At 37.8% G+C, this 23511-nt stretch overlaps 1 protein-coding gene across 2 annotated transcripts; it reads right to left on the reverse strand.

Annotated features, from left to right (window-relative positions):
- Window positions 1–2102: 2102 nt before the first annotated feature.
- On the reverse strand, window positions 2103–22107 carry LOC129258910 (kin of IRRE-like protein 2). 2 transcript variants are annotated; one of them, XM_054897148.2, is made up of 3 exons: window positions 21366–22107; window positions 10558–12488; window positions 2103–5308 (listed from the first exon to the last, which is right to left on the reverse strand). In XM_054897148.2, exons 2-3 carry the CDS (start codon window positions 11116–11118, stop codon window positions 4160–4162), a joined length of 1710 nt encoding a protein of 569 aa, XP_054753123.2. In that variant the 5' UTR covers window positions 11119–12488; window positions 21366–22107; the 3' UTR covers window positions 2103–4159. The 2 variants fall into 2 exon arrangements, with proteins under 2 accessions (XP_054753123.2, XP_063954601.1); XM_064098531.1 differs by lacking the exon at window positions 21366–22107 and adding an exon at window positions 12907–13040.
- Window positions 22108–23511: the final 1404 nt, after the last annotated feature.

A 23511-nucleotide genomic window follows, 5' to 3' on the forward strand; every position in this document is an offset into this window, starting at 1 on the left:
GAGGAGCGAATATTCGACAATTTAATCATGCTAATTAATCATACTAAATGACCTTTCATCGTTCCGTGCAATCGAGCAATTTCGCCGAAATGTTTGGCGTTACATGAATGCATAATTCATTTTCAATATCCATGATAGTAGAGGATTATCAATGTAACAAACAAAATAGTTCAAAAAGCACTAAACTTTCAGATTAAAAAAATGCATATGGAATTATTTTCATTATTGTTGTGGTTATTGTGAAGTTATTTACTACTACTACTACTACTACTACTACTACTACTACTACTACTACTACTACTACTACTACTACTACTACTACTACTACTACTACTTACTACTGCTACTACTACTACTACTACTACTACTACTACTACTACTACTACTACTACTACTACTACTACTGCTGCTACTACTACTACTACTGCTACTACTACTACTACTGCTACTACTGCTACTACTGCTACTACTACTACTATACTACTACTACTACTACTACTACTACTACTACTACTACTTCTACTTCTATACTACTACTACTTCTATACTACTACCACTACTACTACTATACTACTACTACTACTACTACTGCTACTACTACTACTACTACTACTACTACTACTACTACTACTACTACTACTACTACTACTACTACTACTACCACTACTACTACTACTACTACTTCTTCTATACTACTATTACTTCTATACTACTACTACTGCTACTACTACTGTTACTACTACTACTACTACTACTACTACTACTACTACTACTGCTACTACTTCTACTGCTACTACCACTTCTATACTACTACTACTACTACTACTACTACTATACTACTACTACTACTACTACTACTACTACTACTACTACTACTACTACTACTATTACTTCTATACTACTACTACTACTTCTATACTACTATTACTTCTATACTACTACTACTGCTACTACTACTACTACTACCACTACTACTACTACTACTACTACTACATTTTCTATTACTGCTGCTGCTACTATACTGCTTCTACTACTACTACTTCTACTTCTTCTTCTTCTTCTTCTCCTCCGCCTCCTCCTACTACTACTTCATCTTATATTACTATTACTATATTAATACTACATTGTTATATTGTTGTCGTTAGTATTATTCCCCAGGTAAATTAACCATTGGTAATCTCTAATCCTATTTTGTAAATATGAAAGAGAAGCCTGTCCCTATATACTTTTTACACAAAATTTGATTTTTTTTAAATGAACCAATTTGCACTTATATGTATCTCTGCATAATTCCAAGGGCACAGCAATTGGCATGATTGGACGATATTAAAAACGGAAATGGGGCATTTGGGGGTGACTAGACGTTTGGCAAATAACGAATTTCGTTTCCTTTTCCCCTCACTCCCGATATCCACCCCATATCTTACCCTACGTCAGTATACTCCCATTCCATGCCATTATATTCCTCTCTTTCTCTCTCTCTCCTAATCATTCAACGCCGTTCTCATTTCCCCCAAACACAATACATCACTCTCCCCGTACTCTCTCTTCCTGTCTCCTATCCCCCTTCCTCTCTCGCTTACCCCACGTCGCAGTTATTCTTTCTGTATACATATTTACGTATTACCCCCCTCCCCACTCAGTTTGGTCCATCGTCCCTCCCCCTTCCCTGTCTTATACTAGTCTGCTGGGCAAACCCTTCACTCGAGTTAAGGGTCTGAATGTGCAGCCTACTCACGCCTTGTGTACATGACTGTGTACTGAAGGCTCTCTTTTGTATGTGCTAGTCTTTGCATGGAGGCCCACTTGTTGATCAAAGTTCCAATCAGGGTCTGTGCCTGCTGACTAGTCTTAAACAACACTCAAGTGTTACTGCATTTGATTGGACCGTTATCATCTTCCCTCTTCTTCTCTTCTCGTATTTCTTCTCCTTGAAAAAGTGATTTTCTTTCGATATGTCTCCCCTCCCTCTCTACCCCGCTCTTTCCTTTTCTCCTTATCTTCTTGTTTTCTCTCTCTCTCTCTCTCTCTCTAGCTCCCCACCCCCTTTCTCTCTTACAAAAAGCAGTGGACTCGATCACAACGAACATCCCAAAATATCGTGCTTCAAAATAGACTCAATTTTATTTCCAATGCACCAGCTCAGAAAAAAATCGTGAAAGATCATACACCCAGGCAACATAACCTTTATACGAATAGATGTTTGTCGATAAAACCGAGTAATTTGATATTCATATAACAAATATTTCACACACCTTTCCCTTTCTGGTGTATATATACATTACGCCGAATAAACACATGTATGAATTTGTTATTGGAACAGTATTGGGTTATAAAAAATGATAATTATACAGAGAGAGAGAGAGTATCAATATCGTGACGGGAATTCTCGTAACCGTATGCAGAAATAAAAATGTATTTTGTATTGCGCTATTTCATGCACCGATGGGGTGACATGTGTGTCTAAGGCCAATAACGGTTAGGGAATGCCATAAATCGATAACAAACTAATCAACGAATTCACGACTTTCCAATTATATTGAATATAAATTAATATTTCAAATTCTCGTGTTATCTCGTTATTGCCTGAATTATGCACGAGAAGGAATAACTGTGATATTGGTCGGGCTATTACACGACGATCTAACATACACGAGTAAGCAATATATATAGGGAATGGCATGACTATTTTCAAATTCGTTCGTTTATATGAAAAATTAAAACTTAATATTTTCTTGAAATGTAAAAGAAACATTAGTATGGCACAATACGGCTGGACATTGTTGGATACATTATTGAAAACACACACAGACAGGATCATATAAAATCGAGAAAAATTGTAAAATTCAGCCTTATGAAATATTTGCACTATGTGACACAATAGCAATTTCTGTCTCATATCATAGTTTTCAAAACTATAAAAATACCTTGAAATTTCAAAATCAAACTACAACCATAGGCCTAAATGTAAATAATAATAATGTTTATGGCAACATCTTCAGAAGACGTCACCCAAAAATGGATACAGAATTATCCTTCCGATCGTTTATCGAGAACTCAAATGAAATCATTGATCTCGTTTGTAAAAGTGGAAAACGTTCCTTCGCTATGAAGACATTACAAACTTATCAGTGATGAAAACACTCACGTATATAATTTTCACTAGACGACTTGTTTGATGATTTTCACTTTGTTTTTAATATTTTGAAGCGCACACAGGCCGACTATTGTACGCAGTGAATATCTTTGGAGTTCTGTAGTGCGCGCACATTGCGATTCGTAGCGATTCGAATTTCAAAGAAATCACAATAACATTTGAAAAAAAGAACATTCTAACCAATAAAATTGCAGCAATAAGAATTCAGAATTGTGACAAGACTACCGAAATGCGAAATTTATTGAAGTTGGAGCCTCCTTGTAGGAATAAAAGTAAATTCAATTTCAAATCGTAATGACGTCATAATCGCCTGCGACTTGAAGCCGATTTGGACTTTATTCCAAAAACAGGGCTTGCCGCAAAGCAAAATTATGATTTTGTTATTCTTAACAATATGCCGAACTTCAAATAAAATAAGTTTGCTTCTTGGAAAAGTCATATTTAATTCGAAATGCGTTTTATCAAAAAATCGCGTCGTATCGGATCGCATAGTGTGCGCCGGGCTAACTACACTTTCGTGCATATACCTTTGTGCAATAAAAATAAAAATCAACAAACTTAGAGGGCAGCAACACACTGTAAACAGAGTGACTGCGAAGTGTTGCTGCCTTCTACGTTCGTTGATTAAAAATATTGTTTGTTATCATTATTCGGCATAAACGTGGTAAATTTAGCCCCTGGAGAATTGTTTGGGGAAAAGAGGGGGTCATCAGACTGATCATTTGACTGGAGCTATACGTCCTTAGGGGTGGACGAAAGATCATCCTTAAGGATGGTAGACCCGAAAATACTACACAGTAAAATAAAACTTCACAGGAAAACTGTAAACTCCATAAGACAAAATAATAACAATCATGATTAACAAGTCACACCAAAATGCATCAAAATTTCCATGCGGTTATCAAAACGAAAAAGCAATAAGCAAGTGAAATCGTGCACGTCGTGCATATATAAAGACAGGTGCATATTGCACAGTTTGTTATATAGAAATAAGGCCCATTATCATAGTTGGTCCATTATATTTTGCCTTTCTTGAACACTGGGCCGAGATCCTCCGATACGCGATGCTCGTCCACCTCGCCGTACCTGGGCATAGATCGGCGTCGAATCCGCCCTTGACGTTGGGCTCCCGCTTCCGTCCAGTGACGACTGGTAGTCGAGCCCGGAGTCACTGAACCCTGGGCTTATGTTCCTTTCGGGAGACGGGTCGTCGACTTCGGTGTATCCTTCCATCTTGGAACCGACGGGTTGGTAAGGGCTTGTCGATGCGTTGCGTGGTTGCTGTTTCCGCTGCTCGATTCCAAAGCTACCGTAATCGGGACGGGTCTGGTTGATGTTGTCGATGGCTGTTTCTTGGATGAACCTCATGTCAGCTCTTTGGTTCCGCTGTTGGCTGACTCTTGATGGCGCTCTCGCTGGTGTCGCAATGTCCCGCGCCATGAAGAAGTCCGTCGTTGCGTCGCTGTTGCGTCGTTCGGGGACATGCAATCGAGTTTCCATGATAAACTGTTCGGCGGACCACCCGTTTGCTGTGAGTTTCTTGGTACGAACGTACCTCTTGCAACAGCATCTGCATTCAAAGACTATCGATACGATGATCAAAATGATCAAAATAATCGCCACAATTATTGCGATGGGAATGACCCATGTATAGATGTTACTCTGCGGTGAGGATGTGACGATTTCTATAACCGCGGTGGCACGGCTTGACCCTACGTCATTTACCGCTTCACACGTGAGTTCGGCGTCACTATCATCATCCCCGATATCAGAGATAGATACCTGCGTCCCCCTTGCAATAATCTTCTCTCCGAAGCTATCTAGCGGTAATCCTTTGTATGTCCACGAGTACACGAAATCCGCCGGATACGACGACCTAATGAGGCAGGTGAAGTTGACGCTGTCACCGCGGCGTACCGACGGCGCCGCAGGCGTTATCATAACGTCGGGGGCGTGACGGACGACGATAAAGCCCGTCGTGCAGGAGCGAGCGGACGGGAGATCGGAGCTATCGGCGATACATTGGAAGGTTGAGAGGTGATCATCTCGAGTGATGCTGTGGTAGAATTGAGTGACGATAAAACCATCACGGATGTGTGTTTCTGGGCTTGTAGGCTCGAACGCAGCGTCGTCTTGTTTCGTCCAGTAGAGCTGAAATAAATAATAAAAAAAGGAAAAATCATTAACGTAATGTAACATAGCTGGAGGTCGTCTTACAAATAGTTGTGAAAGCATCTATATCATTCTTCATCTCGGAGATGAACGTAATAGTCTTGTACTCCCCCCCCCCCCCGCAAAAAGAGAAGAATATTGGTTAAAACAGATATCTGAGCATAACTATTTATAGCATTTTTATAACATTTTGAAATGATGGTGTCGCTGGCTGTTCATAGATAAAATCGATGGGATGATTTTGAACAAACCGAATTAATTGTAAACGGGACTTGCTGTTCTTAATCCAAAGAATGTAAAGAAATTGTCGATTTCTACAACCCCGCCGTAAAAGAACACTTCTCGTACTTTTTATATATTCTCAGAGAAAACCATTGAATCTATTATCTGGTAAAATGAAAATCCATATTTTATTGTTCGAATCTTTGGCCCGGCGGCCACTGTGCTCTATCCCTTGATTGTTGAATGTCAAACAGGGTAGCGCAACACCCATCTTTTAACGTCGTTTGGTCTGACGCGACCGGGACTTGAACCCCCGACCTCCCGGTTGTGAGATGGACGATCTACCAACTGAGCCAACACACATTGTTTGTTTTACAAGTCATGTTTTGAGACTGCTGCGTGCAGAAACAAAATAATGGGTATATTTACTTTCGCTTTTTACCAACAATTGCCAGGTCCTTATTAATATCAACTTTTCCTACCGTATAATATTCTCATTCATATCAATTTTATTAATGTCATTGTTTTAAAAATAGTTTGGTAGTCATGTGATATAGGTTGATCGCTGTCGTCAAATCAAATATAATTATGTACATGTATGAGGGTTGCAATTTGGGATATCTGGGCTTTGGTCTATCATGGCTACAGGTCACTCTAGTGGATAGCATTTTATTATTAACCTTGTTAATCAATACACTCTATTTTCACTCAATTATCTATCTAGACGAAAAATTAGAACGTTCATGGTCATTGCTATCACACGTATGTAAAAAGTGGGCTATATCAAGGCAAAACCGATGTCCTTGATGCTCCTGTACTCTCATCGCAGTTTGCCCACTTTGAAATGGCACCAAAAGCCGCCAATTACCGTATTATAGCTTTGCCTGTGTGTTAATCGCCGTGTTTCATTCAGAGGGTGAAGGATAGAATGTTTGAAGACATAAATGTAAGTGAGAAAACGAAACGACCCAGCTTATCATTATAGGTTTGTCGATTTTCATGCATTTAGATATAACATGAAGAAGCTGTCGCACTCTCGTGGTGGATTACGTGATTTTTTTTTATTAAAAATATCCGTGAGGGGTACCAAAGATTTTCCACTTTTTAGATGTTCAAGAGTTCACTTTGAACAAGCGCGAAATTATTATTTAAAAAAAAAATGTTCAACTCGTTTTTAAACATGCGCTTATAGAATTCATGGAAATGTGAAATGTGTAAGGGGCATTTTCATATTATCTATCAAAATCTAGGATAGTAAGAAAGGCAGGTATTTAACAAAAAATGAGACCGCATGATATCAGTCATGTCAGTGAACCCATACTCATGAAAATTTGTTTGAAGAACCTTTTTGTTATGCACTCTTTAGGACGAGGGGGGGGGGGGCGACGTCAGAAACCCTGACGTTGCCCCCGGTGTTTTGATCAAAATATTGCATTCTAAAGGAACTCTGAAGAGTGTAAATACTTCAGAACTATAATCATGAGGACTGGGTCTAGTCACAGTGACTGCGATATTGCCTTTAATAATTATATTCGTTGTCTTTCCTTTTAAATCTCTTAATGAAATTTAAAAGGCCCTTGGGATCTTCTACACCCCATCTAATTAATTTTTGCAATAGAGAACTCGCGCTCTGTGTCTGGAATATAATATATCTCATTTTCGGTAACAGCCTATAGGCCTATATCCTATATACTGTACCTCTGGCTAATTTCTTTTCAACAACTCTAATACTGACTGAGCAGAAATTAATCTTGAGCGCTATCAACGTCCGAGTCTTTTTCTAAAATCCGCGTTCTGTATTTGCTCCGCGATACATAGTGATGGTTATGATTACCAGATAATGTGTAAAATAAAGTTGAATACCCCTCCATGCCTTTTTTCTGTTGCAAAGGCATATTGAAATGATTATGATTAGAATATATAGTAATAATAAAGATAAAGCTGATGATGATGATGATGGTGATGATGATGACGATGACAACGATGATAATAATGATATAAATGATGAACAATTAAGTTATTAATAAAAGGCATAATGATGATAATTATAATGATAATAACATTAAAGTGATAAAGATTATAATAATATCAATCATACAGGGGCGGCGATCCTGGGGGCGAGGGCACAATGCCCCCCATTTTTTTGAAGCACTGAACAAGCGCCTTTTTTACGCCAAGAAAAAGGCCCCCTCACGACTGTGTAATGTGCCCCTTTCACATGAGGATCTGTTTTAGGTGTTACCAAGTGCCCTTTCTCGTCTCGTATAAGTGTCAGTTTTAAACGAGAACGTGTTCTATGCCTCTTTTACCCGAGGACCAACTTTACGTGTTAACGAGTGCCCCTTTGAAACAATAAAACAATATTCTTATTTCTATGTTACTACAAATCGTGTAAGGATAATCGGATAATCCTACGTGCCTTTAAGCTTCATGAGTCATGTGAGTGGGGTAGATAAGCAGAGGCGTACAGACTGGGGCTCTTGCCCCCTCCCCATATTTTCCACGACCAAGAAAGAAAAAAGAGAAAAGGAAAGAGAGAAGGGTGAAATATGATATTATCTTTTAAATATTAGTTGTCAAAATCTATCACAAAATTGGATTTCCGGTATAAAAATGTCGAAAATTTTGCTCGCTCTCTTCGCTCGCTCACAGCTTCGTATAAATTTACATGATACGACATAATTAGCCTCCTAAACAATTACGCATTACGCAACTGTGGATAATTATTTTTTCTTTGTTTTAAGATAGTGCCCTTTTCAAAAGAAAATGTGCCTTTTTCCCCCGTGCCCCCCTCCCCACTTTCAATATTGCTCCGCCGCCCTTGCAATCATAATCATGAGATTGCATGATAATGAAAATACTTTTGCACAAACGCAAAATGTTGCAAATTTTAATGTTGGGAAAAGAAAATTAATAATTTTGTTTTCCCCCTTCATCATGTTCACCTATATACCAGAGAAAAAAATACTCAGCGTGTTTATAAAACGATGACCATTACCTTTGGTTAAATGTAGAAATAAAACAGAATTCAAATTTAACGAAAAAACGAGACATATTTCATATAAACCCTTTCGAAAGTAATTCAGCGAACACAAAGTTTAAGAAATGAGAAATTAAACATTGTTACAATAGCTATAGACCATATATCACATAATATTTTTGTGCTTATATGCAAATACGTATTTTCCATTCGGTGGTGATGAAGCATTACATTATCGTTAGTCTTTGCCAAGAATAATAATGATAATAATGAAAATACATTATTTAATTTATTCTTGTAGGGACAAATATCAAGGTGATATATCACACATAATATACATTATTCTGAGCCGCCTTGCATGTAATGTTGATCTAGCAAATATTGATTATCTATATATTGATTGGCAGTAATTCGAGAATAAAAACTTCGATATTTGGACAAATCATTTTTCACTTGTAAAGCCTCCGATATACGAGCTACGGCGCGGACTTACAGATAGAGGGAGGGCTTGGGGGCCATGCCCCCCCCCCCCAAAAAAAAAAAAATATTGCGACCAAGAAAAAAGGAGAAAAGGGAAGAAATGGAAAGGGAAATATTATATTATTTTCTGAAAATCAAGCCAGAATCAATCCAAAATTCAGATGTTTTTGTCTTGAAAAGGTCAATTTGTTTTGATTGCTTGCTTCGCTTTCATATTTTAAAAACTTTTCTCTATCTGTCATATCTGCCCCTCACCCCCCCCCCCCCGAAAAAAAAACAATATTTAGCTCATTGCGCAAATGAGCCAAGGCTCATGCCGGCCGATCCGGTGGAGAATATATCCGCACGTTGTAAAAACAACTACAGCAACAAAACATTCTCCACATACTAATTTTGTACTTCAATGAATATTTGAGTAGATTTTGAAGGTTGCCCTTTTCAACTGTCACGTTCAAATGAGAAAGGAACTATATTAAACTTCAGAGAACTACTGGATGAATGATACAAACGGACAATGGCGGAGGTTTCGACACAATACCTGTATACGATGGGATGAATAGAGTGCGCCGTGGGTATTGTTCTCCTTCGAGCCCGTAAATGTAATCAAAAACTCATAAAGATTACTTATATTAGTTACATGTCATTGATGGAAGAGATGACGTTGGGTGGAGATTGTATGCAGAAATACCTTTATCGATAACTATACATAAATGTATCGATATAACATTATTAGATCTTTCTGTCCGTTTGCAAATAACGTCAATGTGGTTTACTTAATTACTTGCATAATGAATTGTAAGATTGTTTATATTTCAATAAAAAGAAGCGCGAGTGTGACGAAATATGTAAGAAAGCATTATCAATCAAATTTATTTCAAAACCATGGCCCTGTGAAGCGGGGATGTAGTTTTTTTTTCTTTTCAAATTCCTCTGGACCAGATTGAGCTCCATTTTGTAGTGAAAATTTATTTTGTTTGCTTTTCAAATTTATATCAGCACCCCAGTAAAAATATCGTTTCCAGGGCCCTGTTCAAAACTTGTTTATTTAGAATTTAGTGACATTTACTTCGTGGTCAATGAGGGATCCTTTTATTAGCATATGCTGAAAATTTTCTTTTTGTTATATTTTAATTCCTCTTTGGAAAGTATGAACGTAATTTGAAATAGGCCTACCATAAGCAACTCGTCATTTTAATGAAACATAAACGTGTTTCTTTGAAAAGTGAGAGAGCTATTCTGCCGGCTCCCTTTGACAACAGGAAACAACTATGATTTTTTTTTCAAAATTGCTTTATTTTCTTGACTTGGGATATTTTTTTATATTCTACATGTTGCTAAGGAAATTGGAGTCATCCCCTCCCATTTCTGAAATACAGACAATTCAGAAGATACAAAGCAAGTAACTCTAAACAACGCTTTTATAAATAATGACACATTTTCTTTTTTTTTACAAAGAAACTCATTATTCCACATAGTTGCGCTTCCTTTTGTCAATGACCGCCTTTTTGCGGTACTAAACAAGACATTTTATCTAGGGAGTACTCACCTGAACTTGGTGTGTGCTCTCTGTCTTATATGCACAGGTGAACTCTACAGCCTCCCCGACGTCCAAAGTACCTTCAATACTGATGAGACACTCTGGGAAATCACCTTCGGGCGGTGGGAGAACGTGAAGGGCTGCGGGCTGGGAAGACAGGTACCCACCAGGCAACGACGGCTGGGAAATATTACACGTGTAGACACCGGCGTCCGAGTCATCCACGTCCACGATCTGGAGGTTGAACTCGCCCGCCGACTCATTGCCGAAGATCGCCCATCGATGCTCGCCGGCGTCCCCGGTGTCGTCGATGGGCTTGACGGCGATGATGTCGCCGTCTTTTGACCACGATGGCACGCCCACTTGGTTGGCGATGGTGCAGTACAGCGTCGCGAGCTCTCCTCGTATGGCGTTCGTGTCCTTCGGGTCGACGGTGATTTCTTGCCGACTTCCTACCGCCTGCGCCGAAGGACTATCGTAACCGAAAAGGCACAGCAATGACATCAGAATGAAGTACATGAACAATACATATTTGCCCGCCATTTTATTTTTCATAAGCTTACTTCCCATTAATATCTATTCAAGAAGTTTTATAGCGATCTACCAAACAGAATTTGTGTCAATAAGAAAGATTATTTCAACGGACGGACAATCTGAAGAAGGTTCTTCTCCAATCGAATGTAAACACCCCCAAGCAGAGCGGTATTTAGTTAGTTTGAACTTCTCCTAAAAACTCAAATAAATCCTTTGTGTTCGGTTCTAGAGGAGGATTTGCAAACAGCGTCTTGAGTCCGTAAATGAGACAAGAGGTTTATTGCTGGGCTGTAGCCTTTATGCCCACGATATGATTCACGCATAATACGACTGCTAAAGATGGGAGTTCAAAATCTTGAAAACATCAATTTCCAAATGGCGGGGATGGGCTAAATTAATAAATGTTGGGTATAGTTCCTACCCAAAATTATTAAAGGGGCAATATTTCTTCTATAACTTCCTGCTTTGTCATTAAATGCGACTATGAACAGCTATAGAACTGCACGCTATCCAACTAATGCAAAACAACACTACGGAGATATGATGACGTGCGGCGTCAAGATGTTTTGTCCAGAAACTAATTCCAGCGTCGCCTTAATAATATGATTCCTTTCAACAAAATGATGTCCAAAATTCACAAAGACGAATGCACAGAAGAAAGTAATCTAGACTTTGATGTCAATGGAAGCAAATGTGTACTTTTCCCGCGTAAACTAATCCGAGCAAGACCTTCTAAAGTCGCAGCCGATTCCTCGATGTCGCATTTACGAAAACATACACACTGATTGTAATCGTCACCCGGTTTGGAAACAGCCTCGGCGCGAGGGGAGAAAAGTTTATTGTATCTCGGCGTATTCAACAGGTGTAGTTCTATTATGAAGCAGCCCCTTCATCTTTGTGGAAATATGTTTCAACAGGTTTGCTCAGGAACGTTTTCCCACGTTCTACAGTGTATTTTTACCCCCTTAATGGATGGTCCTTTTATCTGGGGTTCCAACACAAAGAATCGTCACCCCAGCAACCGATGTATGGCCGCGACGCCATTCATAAGAGAGAGCGGGAGAGAGAAAAAAAAATGAAATTATTATTATTGTTTGCGTTTGTATTGTGTGTTCGTTCAACTGTGCGTTGAATGGTCGGTTAAACCACACGCAGTGATTTGCTCACGATGTATGCTTTTTCTTTCTTTTTTATTCCAACGATGTGATGATGCTCAATCATTTATGGCAGGAGAGGAAAAGAGAAGCTGGATATTTCTCTTGAAGTTTACACGAAAGAGACGCATTATTGGTCACACACAGGAGCAAAGAGTCGCGGGGAAGATTCGCTTGGTATATACAAATGTGTGATCAGATGCAGATTGCCAAATCGAGCAAACACGGGTTGGGTATGATGATGAAAAATACCTGTTGAAAAAAAGAGAGAAGATATATTATAAATCCCAGTAATGTTAACTATTTAATAGCAAACGCTAGTAAACCTTGAATTTATAAATATACTGTATATTAATACGTTTGATTGGAAATGATATTGATCACCATACGCTGTTCCCACGATACACATGTAGCAGATCCCATGAATGGTATGTGACGCGGAGTATGAACATACTCCACTTCAACGAATGAGAATGAAATATTAAAGTTGATCGAAACCATCGCTTTATTACATCGCGAAGTAATTATATAAAACAACATTTTGTATCTGTCCCAATATATATATATATCAAACACAAACAGTAATTAGCGTAAGATTCCACTTTTCTGTGTGAAAGAAATAAAATATATCACAATCCAAATTGTTACATCAATCGCATTACAGGCATACCTAGACTACATTCTGAACAAGACAAGTAGTAGAAGTTAAACATGCAAAAGGCACACGATTTGAGACCACAAAAAGTACAATGTACAACAACGAGACAACGACCTGCACAAAAATGATACTGGCACCATTTTCGCACTATCCCACTATTTTTTAGTCAATTTTACGCATGATGGCAAGGACAAGCTTTTGATTTACTTCCCTTTATTTTCATTTGAAAGGACTTGAGCCATCAGAATGTTCAACAAAAGGAGATGTTGGTGCGTTAAGCGAACAACAGTTAAGTGGATGAGACAGATTACAGCATGTGGATAAGCCGATATGAGGAAGTGAAATGGCTTGATTATCTCGCTTGGAAAACTTTTTCTTCTTCTTTCTTTCTCTCCTTTTTATTCCAGAGAATTATTCCAGAGAATGAAAAGAACCTTTATTTCATAATATAAACAGAACAATAACGAATCAAATTACTTTACATTACTCTTTTACATACAATCTTTTACATACATTCATTCTTTTTACATGTTGTCGCTTGGTAAACTTGGTAATGACGGAATGATTTCTCGACAGAGCAACAAAGGTCTCTCCTCTTGCACGCGAAATTGTTAAAAATATTGAAGTACTGAATTAAATGTAGCAGATATTTAGAAAAATGGACTTGCTAGCAGCTATAGCCTCGTATGAAATCTTTGGTTTTTTTTGGCAAGCTCCTCCGTTTTACTTTTATATTCAACTCGGTTAACAGGGCGTTTTCTCAGCATCTACTATGTATTCTACAAACTAAAGTCTTATTGTTGTAATATGTTTTACTATGTCATGTTATATGTTTGCTTATGTTTTGTTAATGTAATATGAAAAGGAATAAAAAAATTTTTTTTGCAACGTAATGAATGTTTCCATTTTGGTTTGCGTGCACTTTGATTTAATCGGCAAATGGTTGGTTCAACGATGTTAATGTAAAAAAAAAACCTGGCATTTTATGCTCTTTTTCAGGAAATTGTATACCTGTATTCCAACACAGCCTACAGAGGAAAGGATGAATTCAAAGGGGGATGGCTATTCAAGTGCTACTTAAGTCACCATGGAAGATTGCGACAGATGGGAAGTCGTAGAAGAAGAGGGTAGGACAAATCTTGAGGAAGTAAAAAGTAAATTGCAGGGTATTCGAAGAATAGTATCGCAATCTAACATCTGAAAGAGAGTGGGATTGGGGAGTTTAGTCCGATTAAGCATGTTAAGAGGTACAATCCTCTCATAAAGTGGTATAACCAGCATCCAATCCTATAGTATGGACTGACAATCCGATAATCTCTGGTCGGGTTAAAAAGCACAATCGAAACCGGCGTTTGCCACCTGGGGTCTCCCCGCTGGTCCTTCCTCTTGGGTCGGTCCTTGATGGTCTAAGAGCCCACCATAGGCCCTCCATCATCTTCATCAACGACAAAGAAGTTTCATATCTTCGGTAGAAAGGCCTTTTTTAGATCAAAGTATTACATCAATGGTAAAGTGTTGTAAGGTTTGAATGATTGACAGTTTCATCCTTGTAATGGTGTTCTTACATGGCTTCCTCTACGAAGAAATCTGTACGAGGTCTCAGAGCAGATACCACATTGCGTAAAAAGAGACAAAGGATTAGGTGGATTGTCAGAACCTGCACTGATTGCGGGAAAATTTGTCGCTTTCTTGGTCATTTTGTTTAGACTTTATTTTTTTGTAGTTGATCTCTTGTAAAAGTGTTGAATTTAAACAATTTTTGCTGTAAATTGAGATAAAAATCATTTGAAGGATATTTCGATCATCGTTATAAATGATAATAACAAAACTATTTGTAATGTTCCCAAAAATAAAATGCTTCTAAGTGCAAGAAAAATGGAAGAAAAGGAAAGAATATCAAGAAGGACACGTGAAAACTAGAACGACTTGAGACATGTTTCAAGTCGGTCTTTAGTAATTTTCATGTTATAGCTCGGCCATCCTGATGAATTCCTGTACCTGTAACTGCCTATGCACTCTACAGCTCCCGTCTCTGCGTTTTTTTTAAATAACATTCTTTTCCTCGTAATAGCAGGAATGACGCCGTGGTATGATGGGAAGAGGGGCGGGGGCTCTAATGGTGACACCATTCTTTTTATCAATGAAATGTATCATAATAGTTGTAGGAACGAGTAGCACCTTTCACTATACAAATTTCTCTTCCCTTTCCCCTTTTCACTATTTTCTTTTATTTTTCCCTCCCCCTGTTTTAATACCCCTTTTCCTTTTAAAAAAACTAAGGGGTCGCCCCTGCTATCCTTGTGGCACCGCCCTACGTATTACGGACTAGTATTGTCTACAAGAATTGCATTGCGCTTCGCATTAATATTTCACTGATTGATTTATGTCTGTTTGTACCAATACATCTGTAGGGAAGCAATGCAGGTGAAAATTACAATGGAGAGAACGCGGACATATGGGTCTGAGAGTAAACAACCTCCCTGAGAAAATATCAGATTCATTATGAAACAGGATATTTGGAACATTCTCCCAAACTCTAAAAACGATCTACTATAAAATGATTAGATATGACCTAGAACGTGGGATTGTACATACGACAGGAATAACCATCACTGAATATTATGAAGATTATTTCCATACGAAAGCAATGATGGTGAGTTTGATATCATGTATATATCAAATTGGATATTAAAGGGCAGTATGAACATGATGAAACGATGGGGGGGGGGGGGGGAGGGGTTAAAGTCACATACAAATAAGATAATGATGATTTTTATATATAAATATATTTGCACCAGTTTAAAAACACTGTCAAAATATATAGTTGATAGATTGTCTGAAGTTATTGATCAAAAGAATATAAAAAATATTTAAACAACAACGGCAACAAAATAGCATGGTTTATGATCTGTAACAATTGTCATGCATTTCAACAAATGCCTAACCAGGGACAACCATTCCCAATGACCTTTTGATAACTTAAAGGAAATACCATCGTAAAAACGCAAACTAGGCTAAGTAAGCCAGCGACATGTAATTTCAATCATATTTATAGATCCATCTATAATCCCTTTAAATCGCCCTCTGATATCGCGAGGGATTGTGACGTCGACCGGCGTGCAATCAGAGCTGCTGCTGCTGATCGATAGCTACAATTCGAATCGTTAGGATAGACAATGAACATAACGATACACAATAGGATACAAGGTCAACAGGAGCTTACAAACAGCATTTGCGATGGGGGGGGGGGACAATCACATATGCACTCTTTTGAAAATATAGATTCGAGACATAATTGCAACTGCAAGCAGCGATAACACAGAATATATATGTAGTCTTTACAGCGAGAAAATGGATTGTTTTACACATTGTTTAACAAGACATATTACTGTTGGTTAAAACAAATTATCGTGTAAAACCAGTCGAGATAATTATTGATTTAAAAAGTCGTTGAATGGTTTACATTTAATAACCTGTGTTGGTTAGTTTAAACAGAATGTGAGAATGCATATACAGAAGGAGGAGGGGTGACCGCCCAGCCCATACCAAATGAATCTGGCAATAAAAGGGGGCTAAGAGAGACTAATAGATAAAAGAAGAAACAGAGAAAGGGGCGAACTGGCAGTGGACAGTGGTTACCCGCATCAAAACATTTTTTACTGCTTTGTTTTGTATTTAAACAAGTGAGCGAGGAGTTGATTTTATAGTACCCTAGGCCTTATGCAAGATAGAAACTTTATTGTTATTAAATTATTTTGTCACCAACATGAACTCTCCCAACGTTCCAATTAATAAGACAGTAGTGTAGAGCCGGATCTTGATAAAAGAAAATCCGTGTTTGCTTACTTTTCCTAAATTTTTTGACACCACAACGTCAACATCTACCCCTGAAAGAAACAAAGTATCAACCGTCCTTGTTTAATTGGACACGCACTGCTAAAGGATGCGCTCCACATAATTAGCTTCTGTCGCATGGTCGACTTCCGTCCGCGGGTATCAGCCCGGTTGTTCCCCCACACCGCATCCGTCTGATTTACCTACCAGGCCGAAGGAGAAAAGTCGGCGGTATTCTTGGTAATCCCATCGACTTTCTTAACATGGAGGTGAGAAGATGACCTGCTCAAGTCTCCTTTGTTTCTCACCTTCCGCTTTGTTCAACCCCGGCCCTCTATTTCTAGTTTCACTAATGCAGATTAAACATAACCCCGGCCACATCAAGAGGTTCATTTGCCCCCAAGCTCCTTAATTAACTGAAGGTACAACCAGGAAGGCTAGGGGCCTCTTTACAGAGAGTATTGTAATTAATCGAAACTTGATTTTCTGACCAATCAGGAACACAATGATATTAAATTTTTATCACCTCCGTCACCCAAGTATAGTCCTGTCACAAATATCTTGAATATAGGCAACGAAGGCCTATTTATAATCAAAGAAAAGTCAAGGTAACAAATAAAGGACCTTAATATTTGCATTTTCAAACAATCTACTAAAATTTAAATGAAAACACAGGGGCACAGATTTATAGTAAATAAGAAAAGTATTTTGCCATTCTGCGAATAGAATCTATTCATTTCTTGACAGAATAATCAATTTCTTTAAAATGGAAAGTCCCTCTGATATTAAAATGTTAAAATTTTGAGTGTATCTACACGGGCTGGTATGAAGGTATGAGGTTTCATTCCCCTACAATAATTTATATGACTTTTGGACGGGTGGTAAACAGACCCGTTCCCGCTCGCTCCCCTTCCCGAGGCTCTTTACATAAAGATTTGTACTACATTTGATTAAACATCAGGTCTAATATTCGTGCTCTTGATGGGTTGATTCTGAAACCTTTTCACCAACCTCATCATGCCCAACTATACGCACAAATCTGATTTCTCTTTAAAGAAATAGCTCTTCTACTGATGATGTTAAATCGGGATGCGGCAGTGTGACTTGGATTCAAGAAGTGTTTGCTAAAATCATTGTAAAGTCTCCTTAATGAGATTTTTCAATTTAAGCACACTTAGTAATTGTCGTCCTTTGTCACTTGTCTGTTTGGCTTGCTGAGACTCTCATTCTATTTGCATGATACGTTCCGATGCGCGACTTTAACCCATCCAAGTGTTCTCTTCATTTTAATTTCACGTTTCGTAGATATCCATTCCTCCTTTTTGTGTTCTCCTCTCTCCCATCTTCCCCCTCTTCTACATCTTCTTGAAACATAAAAAAAACGTTACTTACGATACAAGATTAAAGTCTGCAGACTTCAATACGAGATAGAAGTCTACAAAGTTGCACCATTTTCTTATTTTCCTGTGTGTGTATGTTGTCAGGTTTCGCATAAAGTAACATTATAGTAGAAGAGAGAGAACCCCATGCCATCATCTAGTGCTGCCCCCCCCCCCTTTTGCTCATCCTCCCCCCCCCCTCTGCGGCTTCGCCTCCAGCAGCAGTACCCCCCCCCCCGACGGCTCCTCATCAAGCAAGCATACACTATAGCTTATAGTTCTTTGTCTTCCTCATTTCACATCCCTTCTTCTTCTTACCATTAATGTATATTAGTTATCACCTGAATATCAGATTATTAAAAAAATATTATGTTGATGATGGATGCATATTCTTTATTTCTTGGATATGGAAAATAAATTAAATTATGCGAAATTAGAGGTTGAACGAGGGTGTTCAAGCAGGTGTTTTTATTTGTTTAAACCGCTACAAACAATATCAAATAAACTGATCACATCCGATAACTAACAAACCGAGAGGCTACAAGGACGACTTTTCAATAAGAAAAATGACGGTATGCCAGGAGAAATACACATAAAATATTTCTTAATTAAGTGGAGGGTAATATATATTGAAAATAAGGAAACAGACTTAACTCCATGATGTTCTGCGTATTCTCTATCTTGAACATTTAACTTATGGCATTATAGTTTTGGAATATTGTTTTCTGTTTGCGAAGAATCGACTTTCAAAACGGCAATGCGCTTGGTAATTAAGATGATGGCGAGAACAATGGCACTCAATTAGCCATTGCAAATACTAATGGTACAGGATAATACTTAGAATCAGAAAGAATGAGTAAGACATGATTAGGGAGGCAATACCAATACTAGTAATTGCTTTAATTATGATGGTAGACATGGTTGATACTGTTGAAATGGATTTTAAAACTGATGACGACGACGACGATGATGATGATGATGATGATGATGATGATGGAGGTAGAAGTGGTGATGATAATGATGATTGTCATGATTCTAATAATGCTGCTGATGATGATAATAGCGATAAAAACATTCTAGCTTTGATGATTAACCATAAGTTAATGAAGTTAAGCCAGATAGTTACGTACAAAATTGATAATGACAATGATCATGATGATGAAAATGTGAAAGTTCGATTTTTTTAAGAAGAGAGATGAGAATTTGATGATGATAGTTATGGTGATCATTGTACGATTAAGATATTTCAATGTGGCAATAGTGAGGAATAGACGATCTCTATTACAGCAGATGATGACGATGAGGATGATTATGATAGTGATGATGATGAGGACGATGATGATGATGATGACGATGATGATGGTAATGGCGATAATCAAGATGATGGCAAACATTGGCAAAGATGAACTTGTTGCTGGACATTGATAAAACACTGCAATATGGGATCATTGTATAAGGATACAATGATTTCTACAGTGTGACGGTGATTGTGTCGATAATGATGACGGTGGTAATTACGACAACGATGGTGATGATTACCACGATGGTGGTAATTGTGAGGATGATTATGATGGCGACGATGATTACGTTGAAGACGACGATGATGGTGAATATGACGGTGATCATGAATTTGATGGTGATGATATAATGATGATATCAATATAGGAGTAATGGTTGTCATGGTGATAGTGGCAATATTATCATTAGAGGGGATAAGTGAAGATGCAACGAAAGAATTAAGATAAGCCAAAAGTATCAGGCTTTAATTTTCACCTGGCTTACGACGATACTAGACTTAAATTTTAGATCTTAGCCATGGTTTAACTATAATCAAGTACAGATTTCTGAATACCGTAGAAATTAATAACTGCAACCCTTGGCCAATCACAAAAATCTTAAGTATCAAACTCAAATGCTGTTTTCTGTAAATCAATTCATTTACTAGTAGAGGATCCGTCCAACTTAACAGATTTAATCGCATTCACTAATGATAGCACCATATTTAAATTTGTTATTTGTTATACCGAGGTTTTTTACCTGACTGCTAAGAAAGCACGAATGCCTGTGAGCAAGCAACCAACGGCTTAAGATCCTCTCCGAGGGACCTGGTAATGAGGGTAAATGTCTTACCAAAGGGCACTAGCGCACCATTTGGGAATCGAACCCGGGACACCGGAATCCGAAACCCCCGCTCTACCGACTGAGCTATCAAATCTAAAATGTTCACACAATCATTTTTAACCATTAATTGTACGGCGCCCTTCAGAAGGATTGTTCAAAATATCCATTAATATGTTGGTGAGTATGTGCCCGAACGACGGAAACGGTAAAAATCAACGAATTTATTTGTTAGAGGGCCTGTTTACACGTGAATCTTGAATTATCATTGTGACGATGATTGTAATTCGTCTTTAGAATCATCGGACCTTTCACATGTCACTCGAAAACTGTGATTTGAGTGATACCCAACTGGAATTCACCTCCGGAGTAGAATTTGAATTCGTGTTTGTGATTAGCGTTCGCGTTTCTAATCATGTTCTGGTTTGGTTTCACACGTGCTAAAAAATTTGTCATTAGCCTTATTTTTCATTGGAATCATCATTCAAATTACGATTTTTTTTACCGTGTGAAAGGGAGGAGAATCAATTAGGATTTTGGTTGAAATTTACCTTTTTATCTGTCCGACACAATCATATTAACCAATAGATTGGTTACTTTGTGTTTGATTAAGAAGACATATACACCATTATGTTTAAACAGTCACTGGGTCCTATTGTATTTCTTTTGATTGACTGATTTGATTGATTGATTTTATTCATATATATATATATATATATATATATATATATATATATATATATATATATATATATATATATATATATATATATATATACACATCATTTTCAACATTACATAATATTCATATTAGCATAATCATTCATATTATATATATATACATGAGTGGAGCATCGTTAGCTCTATGAGCATGAGAACGATGTTCCAAGAAAAATACATAGATACATAAAATTATACATTTGCTAAAAGGATACATTCAATGATGCGAACATCAAATAAGAGGTAAAAGAAGAACAAGAGAGATAGAGTGAGGGGTGAAAAACAGAGTGGGAAAGAGATAACTGAATAGACAATGAGAAACATGAAGAGAGTACTAACAATATGTCAAATACAAGACATCATATTTTTTAAGTCATACCTTTGAAATATTAACAAAAGAAATATTCTACGTATACGTACCTTCCTGTTCTTGAAAGAGTTCATAAGATGAAAATAACACTTGATGCTTTGGGGTACGCGTTGATTGAGCAAACTCCAAAAAACCCCGTCCACCGCATCGAGCGAACTCTCGTGGATAGAGTGAACCTTTTTCTTTCGTGGCGCCTCCTCAGTCGCTTTACGTGCTATTCCATCGGCATGAAGCAGAACATAAAATAACAAGTTACCATGGTAACAGGCGTCGCATTTGAAACTACACGTGCTCACAGAGTCTTTTCTACCCCCGTCGAAGGAGCAGGAAGGGTAATTCGCACTCGTAGACACTCCATCGTTGTGGTTTTATTAGATGAGAGGGTATGGACTATATAAATCTATATACTGCAAGGACTGCCAATGATTTAGTCGATAAACCCTTACCGCCGCGCTATTGTGGAATCCATAATTCTCACGCTTTTCATTTGCAAATGAGGGGAGGCGTCCGTGACACCACGATACAGCGTACGCACGCACCGCCGTGCGTTCTAACAATCGAATCACTTAACCCTACCTTTTTGTCGTAATGTACATCATGGCAAAAGGTGCAAATTCTCCATAATATTATATGGCCATTTTCCTGGCCACAAATCTTGCTATGGTAGAATACATGCACAAGAATATACAGACAAAGAAAGGTTATAATGACGTCAGTTTGTTCTAGCTGTACCCCCCCCCCCCTCCGTAAATGGATCGAGTGCGCACCATTCCATTATACTATTTTAAGAATGGGTTAGCGGCCGACAGTTACATAGGTTTATTGAATAATCAATAGAGCTTACTTTCCATTGTACACACCTTCAACGAGCTAATGATATGTTTAGTTTCAACACATATGAGGACATGATTTGTCTTATTTTCTTGGTTCTGACGTATAAGTAGAAGGTAATAAACGCAGCCCTATAAAAACTATGGCCCGGATTTTGAACTCGTATTCTAGTAGTAACTCGTATTCTAGTAGTAGTAGTAGTACTACTACTACTACTTCTAGTGGTAGTAGTGGTAGAAGTAGTAGTAGTAGTAGTATTAGTAGTAGTATTAGTAGTAGTAGAAGTAGTAGTAGTAGTAGTAGTAGTAGTAGTAGTAGTAGTAGTAGTAGTAGTAGTAGTAGTAGTAGTAGTACTATACTACTACTACTACTACTAGTAGTAGTAGTAGTAGTAGCAGGAGAAGTAGTAGTAGTAGTAGTAGTAGTAGTAGTAGTAGTAGTAGTAGTAGTAGTAGTACTACTACTACTACTACTAATAATAATAATGATAATAATAATAACTACTTATTCTTATTCGAAAAGAAGAAGAAGGACGATGAGGAGAAGAAGATGATAACCAAACACTTTTTGCCAAATCAAAACATGAGAAAAATACAGTTGACTGAATTCATGTAGTCATCATACCTTTATCTTCATTCTCATTTAGCATGTTTAGATTAATTTCACAAAGACCGTTTCGTCTACAACCACACTTGTCTACATTTAGTCCATCTCTGGTTTGCATGTATGGCTTCGTTGGTGGATGAAATTAGATTTTCTTCAGAGGTGAAAGATGCCATGCAATGATTTGCTTTATATCATTCCTTGGGCGTTTCTTAATGAATAAAAGAAACCTTACAAAATTCTTTGCTGCATCGTCTTAAGGGATTTGATGAAAATACATCATACGTCTGCTTCTAAAACCTTTATGAGATATCCAGTCAGTTACGAATCCAGGATGTGGAGTGGGGTGGGGTGTCCCTTGCTCCTTGAATCCGTGATGCCCCCTGTTTTGTTGGAAAACGTTTTCCTTTGATAAATACGTCATTTCCGACCAACGGTAACATTTGTTTTTATAAAAATAAGCAAAGAGAATTGAACCCTTTTTGACCCCTCCCCTTCATGGACCCCACATGTTCTGGATCGACAATCCTTTTCCATTTCCGTCTCTTTAATCATGTTAATGATGAAATATGTTTTAGGTCTTTTGGAACTTGATTTCCGCAGAGCAGCTGCACAACGGCAAGGCTCCATCATACGTGCACATCTATAAACAAAATAATTTTTATTAGAATACTTTGTTGTAAAGCCAAATGACCTTTGAGTAGATTTGGAAGCAGTTTTTTAATTATTGAACATCACATGTTTGGATACGAGCAAATTGAA

The sequence above is a fragment of the Lytechinus pictus genome, chromosome 4 (genome assembly GCF_037042905.1).
Source record: "Lytechinus pictus isolate F3 Inbred chromosome 4, Lp3.0, whole genome shotgun sequence".
NCBI lineage: Eukaryota > Metazoa > Echinodermata > Echinoidea > Temnopleuroida > Toxopneustidae > Lytechinus > Lytechinus pictus.